The sequence below is a fragment of the Lepidochelys olivacea genome, assembly GCF_965140295.1.
Source record: "Lepidochelys olivacea isolate rLepOli2 genome assembly, chromosome: 19".
Taxonomy (NCBI): Eukaryota; Metazoa; Chordata; order Testudines; family Cheloniidae; genus Lepidochelys; species Lepidochelys olivacea.
The window spans coordinates 3,217,855-3,235,865 of NC_140429.1; the positions used below are offsets into that span (position 1 = coordinate 3,217,855).

Genomic DNA, 18,011 nt, shown 5'->3' on the forward strand with positions numbered 1-18,011 from the left:
TTTAAAACCCTAGACAGCCTACATGGATTCAATCATCGTAAAATGCTTCCAATACTGTCAGATGATGACAAGTGCTCTTGGGGACAGACTTTATTATTTATAATGCTCCTTGGAGTGCAAGAAGCTATACAAATCATGCAGGGGACAGACAGTTATAAAACAACTTTGAGGGCAGGAGAATAACATTGTTCTAACACGAGACAGATGTCAGCTTTCCTTGGTATGGAACTGAGTCTCTAGGAGTTTTATCTTCAGAGTGGCTCCTTTGCCCAATGCTGTTCCCAGTGGATTAAGCCAGCTCCAGCTGCCTGCTCTTCAGCGGTGAGAGGGTACGGTTAGTGGTTCGGTTGAAGGTGTCAACCTCTGGCACAAATTTCTCAGCGGGGACTGTGAGTTTTCTCCTGCTGTCCATGCACTTGTTCTCCAGCATCAGGGAGTTAGCTTTGTAGCTCATATCTGTTTGGATGCGGTACAGGTGTTTATAGAGAGCGTCTAGGGCATCCCTGGGAAAAGCAAAAGTTAAGGAGTCAGAACTGCATCTGTGCCACTGAACTTGCCTCCTGGCGTTGATGACAATTAATCAGTCTCTGCTTTCTCACCACAACAAAAACCAGCACAGCTTTTGCCTTCAAGCTCACGCACACCAGAGCTGCAGGGGAAGCTCCTGACACATTGTACTTTATTGCTCAGGTCTCTTTAATAGCAAGCCCACAGGCTGCTGCTGCTGGAATGCAGCATCCAAGAGACGCAGTGATGGGAATCCAACACGAACCCAAGGCAGCATTTCTATTTCCCCAATTTCCCCCCACCTTTCGATAATTTTCTAAGTGTAGTCACACCACCCCATACCAGCTCTGCCAATCCTGACCTGCAGCGCCCCCTGCTGTCCAGTCTGGAGCTTCCCACACAGCTCTAACAAGGCACCCTATTTCTGACCTGCAGCGCTCCCTGCTAGGAACATTACAAAGCCTTCTCGTGCCTGTTAATGTCATTATTCTTCCTTGGATGCGTAACTCCCAAACCACATAGAAACATACTGTGACTGTGCAAGCTTCTGCTTCAGGGCGGCGATGGTGCCTTCCAGCTGATGGACCTCATCAGTTAACCCATACTGCACCTACAAGTCAGGGACAGGACATAAGGGTTAGTACCGCTGGTACTGGTTTTTGTTAGTTGCTAGGTTCCCCTAAGTTCCCCTTCCCTTAGCCCACCTCCCCCCTTTCTTTCGATGCTTTAACTCACACAGTATAGTGGATTCCTTTTTATTCGTCTTTTAGTCTCCATTCAGTCCGCATCTAAAGGTGTCTGACCATTTCGGAGCCATAGAAGCTCTATCTAGGGTTCCACCCTCAACCTCAAATCCCTCATGGACAATGGGCATGCCAGGTTAGTATCCATCCCACCCCACCCCCAGCCTACAGGCTCATCCGTACCTGATCCCGACACAGCTCCATGTTGGGGCGGTAAGTCCGGGTCTCCAGGCGAGTGTGCGCGAGTTTCAGATCCCACATTTTCTTCCTGAGATCTTCCTCGAGGCGTCGGATGTCCTCTTCCATCTCAGCAATTTCCTCCAAGGTCTGAGGATTAACACACAGCACAAGGGATTGTTATCATCATGCACTTCCAGCTGTCCAGTTTAGTAAGTGTGCACTCAAAGACTGGCTTGTGGGTACTCTGGAAATTCCCATGAGATCTAGATAGGAACCAGCTGCGCTCAAGAAGGCTCCAGCCTTTCTGCGGTTTTACCAGGCTGGAAATGGTTTTTAAACAAGGACTAAAGGGCTTCTGCTCAAATAGGGCTAAATGCAGCTTGATCAGTTTATGTGGACCAGTCATCACTGCTTAAAAATCCAGTTTCCACCCAATCAGGCAAGGCATGCTGTGGCCGTCTCAGGGCTGCTGTGGATGGGTTAACAGGGTGAGATACAAGGTCCCAAACTGGCTTCTCAGCCTGCAGATGCCACCGACCATCAACTGTGTTGTGAACCAAGAGCCACCGAATTATTCCACTCACACCACAGAATGGGCTTCAAATAGGAACATTTTTCAGCCAGTGTTGAGCGGGGCTGGATCTGAAGCAGTTTGCGGATCGTCTATCTGTGATCCCGCCAATTCCATTTCTCTGCCTTCACAGGATCGATCGGGAAAAGGGAAATTTTCCTTTGTATTTCAACAGCAAGGCCAAAACCCAGGGAGAGGGCTAAGTGGCTTAGACTTGTCTGCCGTGTCATTCTAGCTGCTTCTCGTCAACAATGTGGCCCCAGCAGCTGAGGCGCCTTGAGCTCACACAGCTGATGCCTCGCGTCCACACACAGCAGCTGCCTGCTAAGTGCTGGTTGTACCAGGCAATCACAGCATCTGAGACAAGGGCTTTAGCCTGGGTCCCGCTGGCCCCGTGTGGGCTACGATTTCTCCCCGGGATGAACAAGTGGCCACATGTGATGCAGCCATACCAGATCAGCTGACACCCCCCCCCCCCCCAATGTGTAGTCTTCTCTCAGTTGGAAGTCATCCAAAAGCTGCTCCTGGTAACAATTCTGGACACTGTGGGATAGATGCCACAGCAGTCCCACATTGCACTGGGAGAACCATGGCAGGTAGGTATGTGGCAGGGTGTGGATGTACCAAGAGGTTTCCATCAGAAACGCCTCTTGCACTGGAGTGTGCTGAACCGCAGCAAGGAAGCATTTCATGCCATCAGTGTTGCGTACAAGAGATACGCTCTGAAGACAGAATCTCACTCAAGGGCACTGGACAGTGAAGGAAACAAGCCAGAAATGTACATTCTTCTCTTGCCATTTCAGCTCGTCGTAGGCTTTTTCAAACTCCCGGATCCTCTTCCGCAAGGCGAACTCCGTGGCCACCCGCTGAGCTTCCAGCTCGTTGTTTGTCTAGAGGGAAAACAGGTTAAAGGTCGTGTGTGTGCCTCTAGGAAGTGTCTCCCCTGCACTGTTAAGGCAATTACCCTGCTCCCTCCATAACACACAACCCTCGCTTTCAGGGCTCTACATGACCTCACCTTTCGTCTGCCCATTCCCGTGCTCCTCCACAGTCTCCCTGTGCCCTTCATCACCCCAACACTTGTTATTATTTGTCTGGTCAGAACACCCAGAAGCCCAGTCAGGACCAGGACCCCACTGCGCTAGGTGCTGTACAGACACAGAACCAACAGACAGTCCCAGTTGCCCCCAGAGAATTTACAGCATAAATATAAAGACAAGAGATGGATGCACAGACAGGCAGACGGGGGAGTAGAAGGAAACAATAACTCAGTGATAGGGGGCGCTATTGAGAAGGGCCCAATGCCTGGAACAGCCTCCTGGCACATCCCCCAATGTTTCAACAGATCTCCCTCTTCTCTTCCAAAATCGCTTCTGCCCATATCCTTCCTACAGCGCTCTCCATGCCAGATCTGTTTTGAGTGTGTGTTCTGCTCTTTGGGGCAAGGCACACGCCTTGTGAGATTGGTAGAGAGCTGCAAAACCCTCATGATGCCAAGGAATAATAGTGAGGCACGTTTGCCTGTTTAAAAAATCACTCTTCAGGAAAAGAGCAGTCATCTGAAAGGCAAAGGAAATTTCCCTTCCCACGAACCAGTAGCACCACATGGCAGGTCCAAGGCTAGTTTGGCTGAACTATTCAGATGGGTGCTGTAGGGTTAATTTTGATTTGGATTTTTCAAGCCTTCCCTCCCCAAAAGGCACAGTGTAATCCCCACGAAGCAGGCTGCCTTCACCCAGCCATCCCCGCTGGGGACCACATGACTTAACATCACCAGGCTTAATGTTTATTAACTGCACCAATGGCTTCTGCATCGGTGATGAGTGACTTATTTACCTGGGCAATGGTGAGGGCTATTGCTTCCCGCAGCTCAGTGGAGGCTTTCATTTCCGCCTCCGCTCGGTCTGCGTTGTACTGGCTGAACTGGTCCCACTGCTGAGGCGTTGTTGATCTAGAATGGCAAGTGCGCCCAACAGGACAGACTGTTTAAACTCATGCCTTGGGCAATAAGCGGAGTGACTGCAAGAGAGAGCTTGGAAGAAACCTCTCCATGCCAAGGTGGAAAAGCCTTCTACAACTGCAAAGAGACTCAGATTACAGGGCCAGATGGGACCACTGTGATCATCACATCTGACCTGCTGCATAACACAGACCAGGGAATCCCACCCGGGGATTCCTGCATTGAGCCCAACATCTTCTGAGAAATCCAAACATTGATTGAAAGGCTCCAAGAGATGGAGAATTTACCCCATCCCTTGGGTAATCTGATCATTACCCTCACTGTGAAACCAGCATGGTCTAGTGGTTAAACAGGGGACAGGGAGGCAGATCTCCTGGGTTCTCACCACAAGTCTGCCATTGACTTGCTGGGCAATTCACTTCCCCCTCTGTGCCTCAGTTTCCCCTTCTATAAAATGGGGATGCTATCAAGTTACATCACAAGGATGTCATGAGGCTCGTGTGTGCCCCCAAAGAGCTTTGAAACACTCAGGCGGAGGGAGGGTGCTTGGGAAGGACCAAAGGTTATTGGTAACAACAATCACTGGGAGTATGGAGAAATGGAGGGCTAGCTTCCCTGACTACCATATCTGATATCACTCAGGGCTAGCAGCAGAGCCACTAAGACAGCCCTGAATCCAGCTCTTGGTGTTTTAAACTGTAGGCCAGGCTGTCTGCTAACTGAGCCAGTCATTTCCATGAGGCACCAGAAACTCGACTAAAGGCAGCAAGAGTCCCAAGTCTTTCCAGCATCAGCAAAAATGTTAAAACAGCCTGGGTTTGGCCACAAGGAGGCTGGTTTTTCCCTTACCCAATTGGGACCCGGGTTGGATTGACCTTGAACGAGATGTTGGGAGAGTTGACGTTGAGAGAGGAACAGACCCGATCTATCTCCAGTGCTTCCATTTTCCCCCGGTGATCAAAGTTGAGCTGCTGGCGTGCTTCCTGCAAGAGGCTGCCAAAGAAGGGGCAGGATAAGCTACATTTGTCACTGTCAGCAGGCTGAAAAGAGTATTAGTGGAACAGCCAGTGAAAATCTCTCTCCTTGGCAGACCGAGCAGATAGCGTAAACCTGGCTCAGACATGGGCTGCCAGACACATTCACTCAGAGAGGACACAGCTACTTGTCCATCCGAGGCTACAGAGACAGTGAGCCAGACCAGCCGTCCAACTGGCCTAAAATCAGTTCACTTTTTCAGAGTTTTCTTGGTAACCATGAGGGCTAGAGACTTGATTGGGCTTTTTAAAAACAAAATAAATGAATGAATGATGAGATTCTATAGCACCAGGCTGGCCCGTTGGATCCTCCATGGGAACCACCCTTACTTTGGTAGCTGCTCCTTGAACCAACTGCCCGCGTGTGGCTGAAGTGCAGTGACTTGTAAGGCAGTGACCCAGAAGGACGCAGCACCCAGCAGGCTGGGCACTGCAGGGTAATGTTTTGAAAGAGGCTCGTGCTTTGGGGCATGAGATGCCTGGATTTTCAGGAAGTGCGACGGCCCCTCCTTTTGAGAATCAGGTACCTGCCACGTGTCTCAAGTTGGGACCCCAAAACCACCAGGCAAAAGCTCAGGCCTATCTTTTATCTGCCGCACTTACTCCCTCCCCTCCCCTTGTTTAATAAATGTCATGATTCCAGCAGCACTTCCAACATTCATTCTTAATGGGACCATCCTGGCAAGGGACATTATCAGGCATCGCCATGAGATGCTGACACAATGTGTAACACTGCCTACGTCGCCGCGTGGCCACAGAGCATGCTCTCTGCTCGGACGCTGGCCAGCCCGGAGGCAGGGGTGCGCCCTGCTAGCCCAAAGCCCCATACAGAGAGAGATGATTTGGAGTCACCGGCGTGGGGGGGAACCACCCCGAGCTCTGCTGCTCGACTCACCAGAGCTGCTCGAAGGCCTCGCTCACTTTCTGCTGCAGATCTCTCTTGGCTCCATCGATCACCTCCACCTCCTTGTGCAGCTTGTCCTCCACGGGGTCCTTCACCACGTCAATGGCTCGGCGGCTCTCCCGAAGCGTCAAGCACTCAATCGCCACGTCCAAGGGCAAGTTCTTGGCCTGCAGCGCACATTCCGCTGCCTCCTTCATCTGGTGGGGGAAAAGCCAGCTCGGGTTAGGGATGCGGTCCCTCCTTTGGGGGGCAATGCTTGCGGCTGTTCCCGTCACGATGGCCTCCTTCTAGCCACCTCCGGAAGCAGCTTTTAAACCTTGTAGCGAATGGCTCACTGCTGCAGTCTACTGGGTGCAAGGTGCTCCAGCTGACTGCCGCGGTCTATAGGGCCCGCAGTTCAGAGGCTAAGCTCAATGCAGCTAGCAGCTAATGTCATACTCAAGTATCTCACATGACTTTTGGAGCAAAAGGATCAGAGAGGCTTCTTCCCATTGGCGACCACCAAGTCCTATGGGACCAGAAATGCTTTCCCATTGCCAGTTAATCACAGCCCTGGCATTAAGCCTTTCATTAAGGACCTCCGAGCACTTTGCAAATAGTCTGGCCCCCGGCTGTGGGAGCTCGATCCCCACTTTACAAATGGGAAAACACAGGCACAAAAGAATGTGCGGCTTGCCTGTGGTCCCGCAGTGAGCCACTGGCAATGCACAGGAAAAACACACAAAATAGATGTAGCCTTTATTAAAACTGTGCTTAATACAGAGACACAAACTCCTCATTCTAACTGTAAAAAAAGATGCGAACTTCTTAATTTAAAAGAGGTCTCAAATAAAGACAACTTTAATTATTCTTGCCTAAAATTGCTGAGCTCCTACATAAATATTTTTTAAAACCCACTTATTATTCCCTATTTTTTTTTATTTTAGTGTTTAAAGTATTGCTATGTCCCCCCCGCCAGACCTTTAGAAAAAGAGAGGGCAGACTATCTGAAACACACAGCACTGTGCACTGCCTCAATTCAGATGGGAATTGAAGCTAGTGGGCTTGTCTTACTGAAAGCAATTTAAGGCCCTGATCCTGCACTGAGCTCAGAGCGCTGGTGCTAAGCCCCACATTGGAGTCGGTCCATGCACAGCTCATTGCAGAATCAGGGCCTTAGCTGTTTAAAGTCACATGTTAAGAGCATATGTTGAGTTTAAGCCATCTGTCTTCCCAACGTACTTTGGCTAAGGCATCAATTTCAGTGTCTGTGTCTGTGAGGCATTTGTCCAAAGTCTCCTTCCATCTGTTCACACTGTCGATACGTTCAGCAAGCCGTGTTCTGTTGTCATGCTCATCCCATTGTGTCTGGAATTAGGAGAAACACCATTTCAATTTTTTTAGTTGAAATTGTGAAGTGCATTTCACCATGCTGACAAGGGCCTGCATTTTTTACCAGGGCAAAGTACTACCATTTGTTTTGGTAGCACAGTATATTACACCTAATGCACTAATGTAAATAACTACACAAGAGCATCAAACCCAGAGTCCCCATTATAATATTTGTACACCTAAAAATCAGTGCCTATGTATGATTTCACCTCCTGTAAGCTGTGGTTTATTAATTGCACCAAGGACTTCTCTAGAAGCAAGACTATGCTGGTCTTCCAGAAGCAACAATTCCAATGGGGGATCCAAGATAGATTTATTCACAGAGTCCCTAGGGTGTTGCAAAAACTCACACAAAGACCGTGAAGCATTAGATGAAGGTAAATAGTATGTCAGAGGATACTGCTAATCAACTGCCATTCGCACTTATAACCCACATGTTTATACTGCAGCCTGTGTGGGTTTTTTTTTTTTTAATAAATCCAAAGATAGGGAGGGGGCAGTGGAGAGGACAAAAGCATACAGAAAGCCCGGCAACTTAGAAGAGCCCAGGGTGTGGCCGTTATTAGACATGCACAGTAGCTGCTTCTGAAGCAGTGCAGAGCAAGGGTTTCCACTGAGGGTAAGCAATCTTGCAGGTTCCACATAGTCACCCAGCTCAGCTAATCAGAGCACAGAGGGAAAAGGTTACAAATAGAGGAGTTGGAGACAGATCTGTGGATTCAGCAGCTGATCAGTGCAGGACCAATCATAGAACGATAGAACTGGAAGGGACCTCGTGAGGTCATCTAGTCCAGTCCCTGCACTAAAGGCAGGACTAAGTATTATCTAGAGCAGTGCTTCTCAAGTTATCTAATGTGGGGGACTGGCAATTTTTTTTCCCAATATGCACGCAGACCAGCAGCCGATGGCTCGTGGACCGGCACCGGTCCGTGGACCACCACTTTGAGTAGCTCTGATCTAGACCATCCCTGACAGGTGTTTGTCCAACCTGCTCTTAATCCCAGTGACAGAGATTCTACAACCATCCTAGGCAATTTATTCCAGTGCTTAACTACCCTGACAGTTAGGAAGTATTTCCTAATGGCCAACCTAAATAAAGAGATGCATCTGTTGTGAAGGCTGCATCCCAGTAACTGTATCACTTGGGATACAGGCTGCAGATTCCCAGTCCAGCTGGAAACTGAGGAGACAGCTGACTATTGGCTTGGGAACTGTAACTGCTGCTGAGTCCACAGAGCTGTCTCCAGCTCTCCTATAAAAGGGCACATCAAACCTCACACTGAAATATATGTAACAGCAGCAAAATGCAGAAATCTGTACAAAGAACCTCTACAGGTTTACTGGTGAAGAGCATTTGTCTAAAGTTATTCCTAAATTATTCCACACACACTATTTACAATGCGGAGTTTTGTGTGTATTAAATGTTTGTTTACGAAGAAATGGTCTCTTTGCAGCTGACTGGGAACTGTTAACACCTGCATTCAGGGATATGTATATTATAGCTCTGAGGTTTAACGCAGTGTTAATACCTTTATGGGGAGCGGGGGAGAAGAACTGTGACTTGTGCTTCAGCAGAGAGAGGAGCAGGAAAAGGAGAGTATCAGTTATCATATTATCACAGAATCCCTCTTGCCTTTTACACATTTACTGCTCTCTATAAATAACTCCCAATGTCAATTACTTTGCCTTAACCTATTGTGCCTTAAATTCAGGCTGTGAGCTTCCACCTTCTCACCGGTGTGCCAATCGTTGTCAATTAGTTTGGTGGTTTTCATTATGTAGGTTCCTACCCAACTGGGAAGGGGACTAAGCCATAACATGGGTCACTGGCCTATCAATAAGAAAAGGAGGACTTGTGGCACCTTAGAGACTAACAAATTTATTTGAGCATAAGCTTTCATGAGCTACATGCATGCATCCAATGAAGTGAGCTGTAGTTCACAAAAGCTTCTGCTCAAATAAATTTCTTAGTCTCTAAGGTGCCACAAGTACTCCTTTTCTTTTTGTGGATACAGACTAACATGGCTGCTTCTCTGAAACCTGGCCTAGCAATATGATTCTTACCTATGATGCCAATGGGTCTCCAGTCCAAATGCCATGGAAGACCCACCAGCAATGCAAAGATTCACAGAGTAAGGCCTGAAGGTCCCATTGTTATCATTCAGTCTGATCTCCTGCCCCACACAAAGCAAAGAACTTCCCCCCAACCACTTCTGCATCAAGCCTGTAACTTCTGTTTGATCCATAGGAGATCTTTTAGAAAGACACCCAGACTTACACAGTCAGATTCCAAGGCCAGAAGGGACCACTGTGATCATCCAGTTTGACATCCTGTACAACACAGGCCAGAGAAAGTCCCCAAAATAATTCCTTTTGAACTAGATCATATATTTTTAAAAAATCTACTCTATTTAAAAATTGACAGTGATGGAGAATCAACCACATCCCTTAGTTAATCCTTGTAAGGGTTAATTACACTCACTGTTCAAAACGTGCACCTTATTTCAGGTGTGGATTTGTCTAGCTTCAACTTCCAGCTGTTGGATTCTTCCAGTCTGAAGAGTCCGTTGGCAAATACTTGTTGCCCAGGAACAAATTTAAAGACTGAAAGCGATGGAGAATCCACCAGCTCCCTAGGTAAGTTGTTCTAGTCATTAGCAAAGGAGCTCAGACTAAATGATTGGGATGGTCCCTTTTGTCTTTAAAAACTGAATAAACGAGTACGAGATATGAGCGGATAAATCACAGCAAATAACTTAGGCCATGTCTACACTAATGAGCTTACAGCAGCACAGCTGGACTTGTGTACCCACTCTATGTCGATAGGAGAGAGCTCTTCCGACGACATCATAAAGCCTCCATGAGCAGCGGTAGCTCTTTCAGCGGGAGCAGCTCTCCTGCCAAGATGGTGCTGTGCACACTACCACTTATACCGGCAAAACTTAGGGCACTCAGGGGTGGGTTTTTTCCCACATTCCTGAGCGACATATATTTTGCCAACGTAAGTGCTAGAGATGTGGCCTTAGTCAACAAAGCAAGACTGGGATTTTCTCATATTCATTCACTCAAAGTTTGACGATTTCACACAAGTTTTGTTCACCCTGCGCCTTGCTATTCAGATGCCAAAACCTAAGCTCTGTTGCTCAGCTGTGATTGGTCACAGGTCAGATGGCACTGCTTCTATCCCATGACTGGATGGAAGAAGCTGTTCTAACCAGATTTCTGGTGTGAAAGTTATCAGAAGTGAATGTGAGAACTTTCCAGTATATTCAATCCAGTTTTGCTGGTAAAACTCGATCTGACAATACGTTTGCAGAAGGTAAACACAAAATGGGTGAGAACGTGACCAAATCAAATTAGTTTATCAGTTACAACTAATTTTATTGGAAGATTAATTTTCACCCGGCTTTGCTAATCTCACTAAATAAGCATTTCCCAACAACCCTCCATCACTACCGGCGTAGGTCCGCGTCAGTGATCTGAAGGTTGAAAAGGGACAAACTTTCCCATCCCAATCCATTCAGCCAGCCAAATCTTTACCCCCTACCTACCTCCCTGCCCATACACACCCCAAAACCTGTTTTAACAAACAAAAAGGGCAGTGAAGCAGCTGGGAAGCCCACCTGGTTGTTAGTTTCATTACGGAGAGTCCTGGTTTCCTGCCTGATCTGATGGGAAGCAGAACGCTGACGCTCAGCATTCGTAGAGATGAGGTTAGCATTGATGTGCCAGTCTGGGACTGTAAATCTCTGTCCTGGCTTCACACTCAGTGTGGCCATATCAGCAAGGTCAGCGGCTTGCTAAAGCAGAGATATGGAGAAACAAGCAGCAGACTGGCTGCCCTGGCCGCTGCAGGCATCCGAATGCTCCTACAGGTTGGAAAGCATAGAAAAGGACAGTACAAGCTTCCTGACCATAACCATACCCTCTTGACAATGTGCCTTCTTGGGACCAATCCGTCCTTGGCTCATCAGGCACCCTCCCCCAGCTGCTGATCTTGGGATACAGTCAGCCCCAGCAGTGACCTTCCCTGTGATATTTAACATGCTCCGGTGACAGGATGCGTGTCTGTGATTCTCCCTCAGAAGGTTGTTTAATAAAGTCTGTTCCACTCATGCTTCACCAAGCCGAGGGCTGCCCGGCTGGGAGACCTCAGGCTACACCTACTTTGCAGAAGCAGAGCAGGATTGTAGTCACCCTCTTCAATGCAGAGGTGCAGCCCTGCAAAAACAACAGCTCTTTGCACAGGATATTCAGCCTGGATGGAAGCAGTGCCTGCCTGCAGAGACTCTAGGTCCCAAAGAACAGAGGGCACCCACTCCAAACGTTAATGGAGCATTACAGGCTGAGGACTGTAGTCTCTGGAGGCAGTAGCTCATTAAAGATTATGGGGACATGTGCCACTGAGGGCCGGCTTTGGCTCTGCTCTCTGCCATTGACCACATGGTTTAGAGACCACAGCCGAATCCTTCTGGTCTCTGCCAAACAGCTTGTTCATCTAAAACCAATGGGGCTGATTGCGCGAGTATGAAAAGCAAGCATATTGGGGGCGGGGCATTTGTGCTTTTCCTTGAGCAAGGGAGGGAAGAAGCCACACAGAGGCCTCGGAGCTGCAGGACAGGTTGGAGGGGGTCAAATTATATAGAGCATATTACAGTGAAAACCCCAGAGAAAGGCAGGAGGAAGCTTCACACTTTCTGGGCTGAGAGGTTAGTGCTACAGCCAAGGAACACAGAAGGGAGGGAGACTCTCTCTCTCACACACACACACCCCTCGGTTGTTAACCAAGGCACAAACCTGTACAGCGAAAGTACAAGGCCTGAGAAGTCTCAGACACACTGCACAAAGCCCAACTCCTGAATCCCTGTCCCCAGCAAGGCCATGGCACCTGGCTCCTCGCACTGAATCAAGTCAGAGCAACTTACCACCTTCCTTCTGGAATTTCTGCCTCCCACTGCCAAGTGGTTGGCTGTGTGGGTTTTTTTTTTTTTTTTTGTATTAGTGGTTACTAAGCATGCTCTGGAGGGTTGCCAGGCAACCATCCTCACCAGGAGCCAATCAGAGGCTTTTTCTCTTTGTTTACAGGGAATGAGAACCATAGCAACAAGGGGATGGAAGGAGAGAAGGGCCTCAGTGCTTGAGGCCCAGTGCTGTTTGGGATCTGGGATTGCAGGAGAAAGGGAAAGCTGGGATCTGGTGCAATTCAGAGGTTCTGGGTGGGGTTGGAGAGAGGCTACCGAGGAGTCTGGGGAAGGGAGCATCATCTGAGAGAGTAGAGAACTCAGACACGCAGGTGCACCAGGAAAAGCTTACTTACAGAGAAACCTTAGGAAATTCCAGAGTGACTATTTGTTGTGGGGAAGAAAGGAGATTACTCAGTGTGGACAGCTGTTCCTGGGTCCAGATTTTAAATCCCACCGAGATATGTAATAATATAAAGATCCCATATTTTCAACCTTTATCCAATGTTTTATGAAATCTGGATACAAGACACCTCTATCTAGACCTTTAACCACATTGAGCAGTTGATCCAGGAGCAAGCTGGAACAAAAAGGTTTAATTTCTAAGATATATACAATTTTGATTGAAAAGGTTGTTTTCTTAACATCTCAGATGAAAAGTTGGGATAGGGATTTGGACAAAAACTGATCTGGGTGAGTGGATCTTGGTATCGAAAAGGGGATATACATCTTCAAGTTGTGTAGCTCAAAACAAAATTATATATTACTGTACAGATGGCATTTGACTCCAGTTAATATTCATCATATTTTTGCTACTAAAGAGGTGCTATGCTGGAGGGGTTGAGGGAAAGGGGAACGTACTTACACATGTGGAGAGGAAGCTACTAAAGAACATTCATCTGATGACAAAATGCCAGTTTCCTAGAAATCCCCTGACCTATTTACTTAATGTTCCAGTGAAGGATTTACATTTTAAAACAGAATGACATGTTAATTTCTTTATTGTATTGCACATTATTGGAAAAATGTGACTTCTCCTATGGAACTACGGTATAGTAAAATATGGACAGTTCTTCTAATGGAAAAACTTTCACACAAGAGATGCGCCAAATGAGGCTAGGTATTTAGAAATTTGGTGATCCTTTTTAGTGTACTTAAAAGGATGATGGCTCCCCAGCCAGCAAGCCAAAATCTTTAGCCTAGTTCTTTGAACATTCACCGGATCCTGAATAAGTAATGTATGATATGTAGTATGTTAACATTTTATTGCAACTTTGCCTTAAAAGAAGTTTAAGAACCTCATGGTCTTACTTTTGAAAACTGTCCCTACACCATACTTGGGCGTGGGTGTAGCCGACACTGTGGCTGCCTATACTGAAGTCTTAGGTGTAGGCTAGGCCTTCATCTCTTCTCTGTGTAGACATAAGTCTGCTAGGTTCTGAACATCAGTGAATGGTGGAGCAACCAGGTTCTTTGGGGCAGGAACCATCTTTTTGTTCTGTATTTGTACAGCACCTAGCACAATGGGGTCCTGCTCCATTACCGGGGCTCCTAGGTGCTACAGCAATACAAATGAACAACTCCTCTCCTCAAGCCCTCCTGCAGCAGGAATGTTTTCATGGTGTCGCTGGAGAGCTATGAGGAAGTCCATTGCTGCATGATCTGCCTAAGTCACTGCACATCAGAAAGCTGACGTGCAGCTGGTGTAAGATGAAAAAGAAAAGCAGCACCTACTTCACCTTTCCGTGTTCAACCTATCCAGAGTGCAACTGACCGCACCCTCCTTCCCTGAATCTCTGCACCCAGGGTCCCCTCCCCTTCAAAGCTCTTCCCAGCTCTGCTCCTGCCCACCTCTTCCCTCAGAAATGACTACACCTCCCTCCCACTCTAGATGCTCCCACCATTTCTCTTCTCACTTAGCTCCCTTTGCCTGCACCCACTTCAGACACTGTGCCACCTTCCATATCACCACACCCTGTCCCCTTCCTGAATGTTTCTAGAAAGACCTGTCCTAAAAGGTACCAGTGATAACACTAACAGCCATTTCATGCCTTTAGGTTCTACACAGAAGGGATTTTGTATAGTGTGTGGGGATAAGGCTAGAAATCAGGATCAGGGATCCATTGTGCTAGATTCTGTACAAAAGACATGGTCCTTGTTGCAAGGATCTCCTTGCAATAAAAAGTGCTAATCTGATTTGAAAAAAGTGACAGCCCTGAAAAACTGAAGACCTATTCCAATTCTTTATCTATTACAATTTTGAATACTCTTAAAAATAACATGGGTCATTTATTCAATACTAGGATTCCTCCCAACCTTCTGCCCCTACTTCTACTACTGCTTCCCTCCTTGCACCCCCTCACCCCGCCCGTCCCAATGATACTGGTTGTGTAAAATCTGCTTTCTAATTCTGTAATTCATTGTCTACATACTTCCGAACATGTTGGAAGATTTGACAAAATAAACTGAGTTATAAATACAATAGTGAAGTTTGGAGCAAAGCTTTTTTTTATTGCAGTTATTAGTGAAAGTTACACTTCAAACTGAAGCAAAGCGACACTAAAACCAATAAAAATCTTTTAAAAAGGTAAAAACAAACACAACATAGAGTCCTTCCAGTATAGAGAATGGCAGAAAGAGAGGAGTGGAATCTGTCACAGAAAACTGGTGACAGTTTTGGCTCAGAAAGAGTTCCATGACTGAATTTCACAATGCAAGTATTGTGAGCGACAGAATGTTAAACAAAATCAAAAACTTGCCCTTTTAATCTCAACCACAGACATAATACATTTTTGCAAAAGAAAATGATTTAACTGAAGGTACAACATTCACCACTGAAAATCTGCACACAAGCATTTTACTTTCAGAACCTTGTTTGCTTTCTGTTCACCTCTTCTTATTCTGAGCCTTCAGCTGACACCATAATACATAACTGGGTACTAAGCACATGCATAAATAGTGCCAAAAACCTCTGATACCATCACCATACCCCCATAGCATTTTATTAGTCTGTGGAGAAATGATGTAAATTGCCAATTTATGCACATTTCAATTTTATATAAACTGTTTTATAATTCTAGCTATTTGTCATTGAATAGCACTAAATAAAAAGTTAGAGAAGTCTGAAAGTAAAATCACATTCTCTCTGACAAAGGTTTGGCAGTCATGTTTAGTATTCCCTCAAGATATCATCTGGTCCTATGTCCTTTCAGATTTAGACCTGCACTGCAACCTCCATTCATTTTCACAGACGTTTTGGAAAAAAACTAAAATAATGAAAGTATTAAAAAAAAAGGTTAAATAGTACATTACATGCATTTCAAAACAAAATTTAGTCTTCAAATGATTAAGGTAGGTTTACAATATACCCAACTTGATCTTTTTTTAAAGCCAAAGGAAAGATCTGATGACTTTATGTATATTCTATACCATTCTAGAGAGATTATAGGTGGCTAGCAGAGGGAAGTAATAGTGGGACATGATATTTTACTGTGCTGGAAAAAAAGCAAAAGTTGTGACAGGTAGAAAATTTTGGCAAGAACAGTTTGTTTGTAAAAAGAAGAGGGGGAGGGGCCACTGCTTCTAGTTAGCATTACATTTCAAACCCTACTAACACACATCAACTCCCTCTCACCCCAAACAGTTGCAGCCCACATCCGCAATACAAATAGGCACACACGGTCAAGATGGTTAAAAAGTAAAAATAAAAAAGCTTTTACCAACGCATTTGTCATCCGTCAACAATCTATTTTGTGCAATGTTTCAAATCTGTTTCATTCTTGAGATAAACCCCCCTTTTCTTTTAAAAATAGGCATTGTCTTCATAGTTAGAACACATTCTATTTCTTGCATAAAGCAATGGTAGCACCAAAACAGAAGGGAGCAGTTAACAGCATCTCAGAAAGAGGAAGAGTGTGTGTGAGAGACATAAATGTGTAAGAGAATTCCAAACCACTGGAATGGTCTGTTAAAAAACAACCCCCCTTTATTCCAAAAAGGAATTCCAAGTAGCACAAATATTCTCTTTATTTAAGTACAGAGTATTATACACATGTAACATTTATATATACACACCACGGCTTCCAGTAGCCTTATACCTAAACATGTGTTGATTCGTAATAATCTTCAAGGTGCACACTATGCCACATGATTTACCATTATCTGAAGACATGTTAACGGCCATATTGGCCCATAGAGAGACACATTAAGACCATCTCTACACATGGAGATGGGAGGCAAGGGAGAGGGGAGAGACGGATTCCCAGCTCAAGTAGGCACACTCATGCTCGCTGTCATTGAGCTAGCATGTGAAAAACAGTACGCACCGCTAGGGCCCAGCAAGTTTGTACTCTGGGCGACCAGCCCATGCTGCTACTCATACAATCAATGCTACACTACTATTTTTAGCGCACTAGCTTGATGAGAGCTAGAACAAGTTTGTCACCTCACACTGAGAATCACGCCCCCAGCTCCATGTATAGACATAGCCAGTGAGTGCATATTACAGTGAAACCTTTAAAGTAATGCCTGATAGACAACACTCATAGCTATGCCAACCAACCCCATAGCCCTGTGGCATTGAGCAGTCAACGCTTTCCCACACAGAATGCCAATGCTATTTATCCATGAGCAGTCTATGCAGGAACGCCAAACTGTTCACACCAAGGGAAATAAGAATCTCTGTCAAATGAATCTATACCCTGTGAGCCCAATACTCATTTTATCACCTGACATGTGAAACAAATTACTGTACGTCAGTACTGCTAATCATATGGGAGAACCCTGCTAAGTGAATGCCAGCAACAGAAGATTGGTTTTTATCAGTACAGTTACTGTACCCAGAGGCTATACACTTAAAATTGTTACCGTCTGCAGAACTGAGCTGAAATGTAATATTTTAAGGAGCAGCACTTATCTTCAGGTAAACTCTTAAAGCCAGAATCAACGCTGCAAAGCTTCACTTGGAGAGATGAGTACACTTTCCTCTAACACAAACTGTGTCCAAAACACAGTAAAACCTACAACCAAGGTGGAAAGGGTTATATTAGGGTCCACAAAACAGAACAGCCCAATGAAGCCAACATTCAGTGAAGTTATCTGACATCAAAAGGCTAAACTGTCTTCCTTCTAATAGCTTTCCTATCACTTAATGAAATCTTGCAATATGTCACTTTACTTGCCTGGCACAGCAGTACTAACCTTTCCATGTTGTTAATTTACCACGTGACAACAGAATTTCAAAAACCTTCTTCAAATCTGGCACTATCCACCCCTGGAATGGAAAACTGACGAGCTGATATGCCAAAATGAACAGAACCTTGCACAACCTGCATTTTTCTATTGTAAAGAACTGGGTGTTTGAACAGATTATTTTATTTTTTAAGAGAGACTTCCACAGTTGGGCAACTTTAGACAAAAAAAAAATTTACTGGCCAATAATTCTATATTTTAATTGCTATTCTTGCAAATCTGTGTTTACACAGACTTCTCCATTTTACCGAACACGTTGCAACAATAAAACAATCCTGTTGTCAGAAAAATGATAGGTGCAAAGTCAGCATTATAGACCCAGTACTGCTGGCTTTCCCAACAGGTAACTCCCAGAGCAGATTAGACGTGTGCATGAAGACCACACCTTGGGTCCATGGCACCACCCCTAGAGCAGGTAGATGGGAGAAACATTAAACAAAATACAGGACTGATAAATGGAGATGAAAACTTACAAAAGTACCTCAATTTAGATGTATTAATAATTTAGTACTTCTATAGCATTACTCATC

At 45.7% G+C, this 18,011-nt stretch overlaps 1 protein-coding gene across 3 annotated transcripts; it reads right to left on the reverse strand.

Moving 5' to 3' along the window:
* Positions 1 to 75: 75 nt before the first annotated feature.
* On the reverse strand, positions 76 to 12,534 carry TEKT2 (tektin 2; the record flags this gene model as incomplete). Of its 3 annotated transcripts, none has more annotated exons than XM_084652531.1 (10): positions 76 to 503; positions 1,038 to 1,117; positions 1,434 to 1,577; positions 2,784 to 2,891; positions 3,838 to 3,952; positions 4,811 to 4,954; positions 5,891 to 6,096; positions 7,121 to 7,246; positions 10,894 to 11,139; positions 12,196 to 12,248. In XM_084652531.1, 9 exons carry the CDS (start codon positions 11,047 to 11,049, stop codon positions 290 to 292), a joined length of 1,293 nt encoding a protein of 430 aa, XP_084508657.1. In that variant the 3' UTR covers positions 76 to 289. The 3 variants fall into 3 exon arrangements, with proteins under 3 accessions (XP_084508657.1, XP_084508658.1, XP_084508656.1); XM_084652532.1 differs by lacking the exon at positions 12,196 to 12,248 and adding an exon at positions 12,068 to 12,154; XM_084652530.1 differs by lacking the exon at positions 10,894 to 11,139 and having other exon boundaries at positions 12,196 to 12,534.
* Positions 12,535 to 18,011: the final 5,477 nt, after the last annotated feature.